Source organism: Camelina sativa, unplaced genomic scaffold, assembly GCF_000633955.1.
Source record: "Camelina sativa cultivar DH55 unplaced genomic scaffold, Cs unpScaffold01640, whole genome shotgun sequence".
Lineage (NCBI taxonomy): Eukaryota > Viridiplantae > Streptophyta > Magnoliopsida > Brassicales > Brassicaceae > Camelina > Camelina sativa.
The window spans coordinates 2,964-3,938 of NW_010922758.1; the positions used below are offsets into that span (position 1 = coordinate 2,964).

General features: G+C 37.0%; 1 protein-coding gene across 1 annotated transcript; it reads left to right on the forward strand.

The window, feature by feature from the left end:
* The first annotated feature begins 13 nt into the window (after positions 1-13).
* Positions 14-969, forward strand: LOC104774142. Its single transcript, XM_010498807.2, has 2 exons — positions 14-342; positions 444-969. Exons 1-2 carry the CDS (start codon positions 126-128, stop codon positions 638-640), a joined length of 414 nt encoding a protein of 137 aa, XP_010497109.1. The 5' UTR covers positions 14-125; the 3' UTR covers positions 641-969.
* Positions 970-975: the final 6 nt, after the last annotated feature.

Genomic DNA, 975 nt, shown 5'->3' on the forward strand with positions numbered 1-975 from the left:
ATATATATATATATGCAACGACACGCTATAAATTTATGAAACACCACCAGTGAGTAGCTAGATCTCGGTGGAAAAATAAAATAAAAGAAAGAAAGGAAGAAAGAAAAGTAGGTAAGCAAGTGATCATGGAGATGAACAGAAGGAGATCAAGAGGGTTCATGATAGCTAAGCTAATGCCCTTTTGCAAATCTGTGAAACATCTTACTCCTTCCCAAGACCTTTATAACAACGTTCATTACACTTCGTCCACTACGACTTCCTACGCTCCTCAACCTGACATCAATAACTTCGTAACTACCACTACACCTCTCCCTCCAAAAGTTAGCTTCCTCCTTCAACCATGTACGTAACCTTAATTTCTTCTCTCTAATAAAAGCTAATTAATTATAGCTATTTTCTTTTATGTATATAAAGTGTATAATTGGTGTGCTGTGATTTGACAGCCTTGGCTCCTGAGGGTAAGGATATGGAAAAGAAGCTGAACGCGATGGCAGAGAAGCTGATCGGTAGGGGGGTTACTGGAGTGGACGAGTGCGTTGACGCTAGAGCCGCTACCTATATATCTTCGGTTCGAGAAAGGTTTAAGCTGGACCATTGTGAGAGACTGACGACTGTTATTAACTTAGATGATGAAGATTGACCATGCATTAGGATTTAGGTGGGGTTAACCTATATATATATATGATGAGTAAGTCATAATTGTTCTACGTTGCTTCAAGCCTTGAAGATATAAAAAAAAATGTAATAGTAATAGGTTAGACAATAAATTTTAACATTGAAAATAAAATTATATAATATGGTTAAAATGGATATTCCGGGTGAATATTACCATAAAATTAGAAGGAATTAATTAATAATGTACTCCACAAGGAAATCAAACATCAAGAAATGAGAGAGAAAGGGAACGTGAGGGAGAAGGTACGTAAGATTAAGCTAAGCGGCGTAAATGTGGATGTGAAGGGCGATTAGGGAGAT

Excerpts from the sequence above, each read along its gene's own strand:
- LOC104774142 (XM_010498807.2), top strand. The coding sequence starts at position 126 with ATGGAGATGAACAGAAGGAGATCAAGAGGGTTCATGATAGCTAAGCTA. Across the intron at positions 343-443 it reads TAGCTTCCTCCTTCAACCAT|CCTTGGCTCCTGAGGGTAAG; the intron begins GTACGTAACCTT and ends GTGATTTGACAG.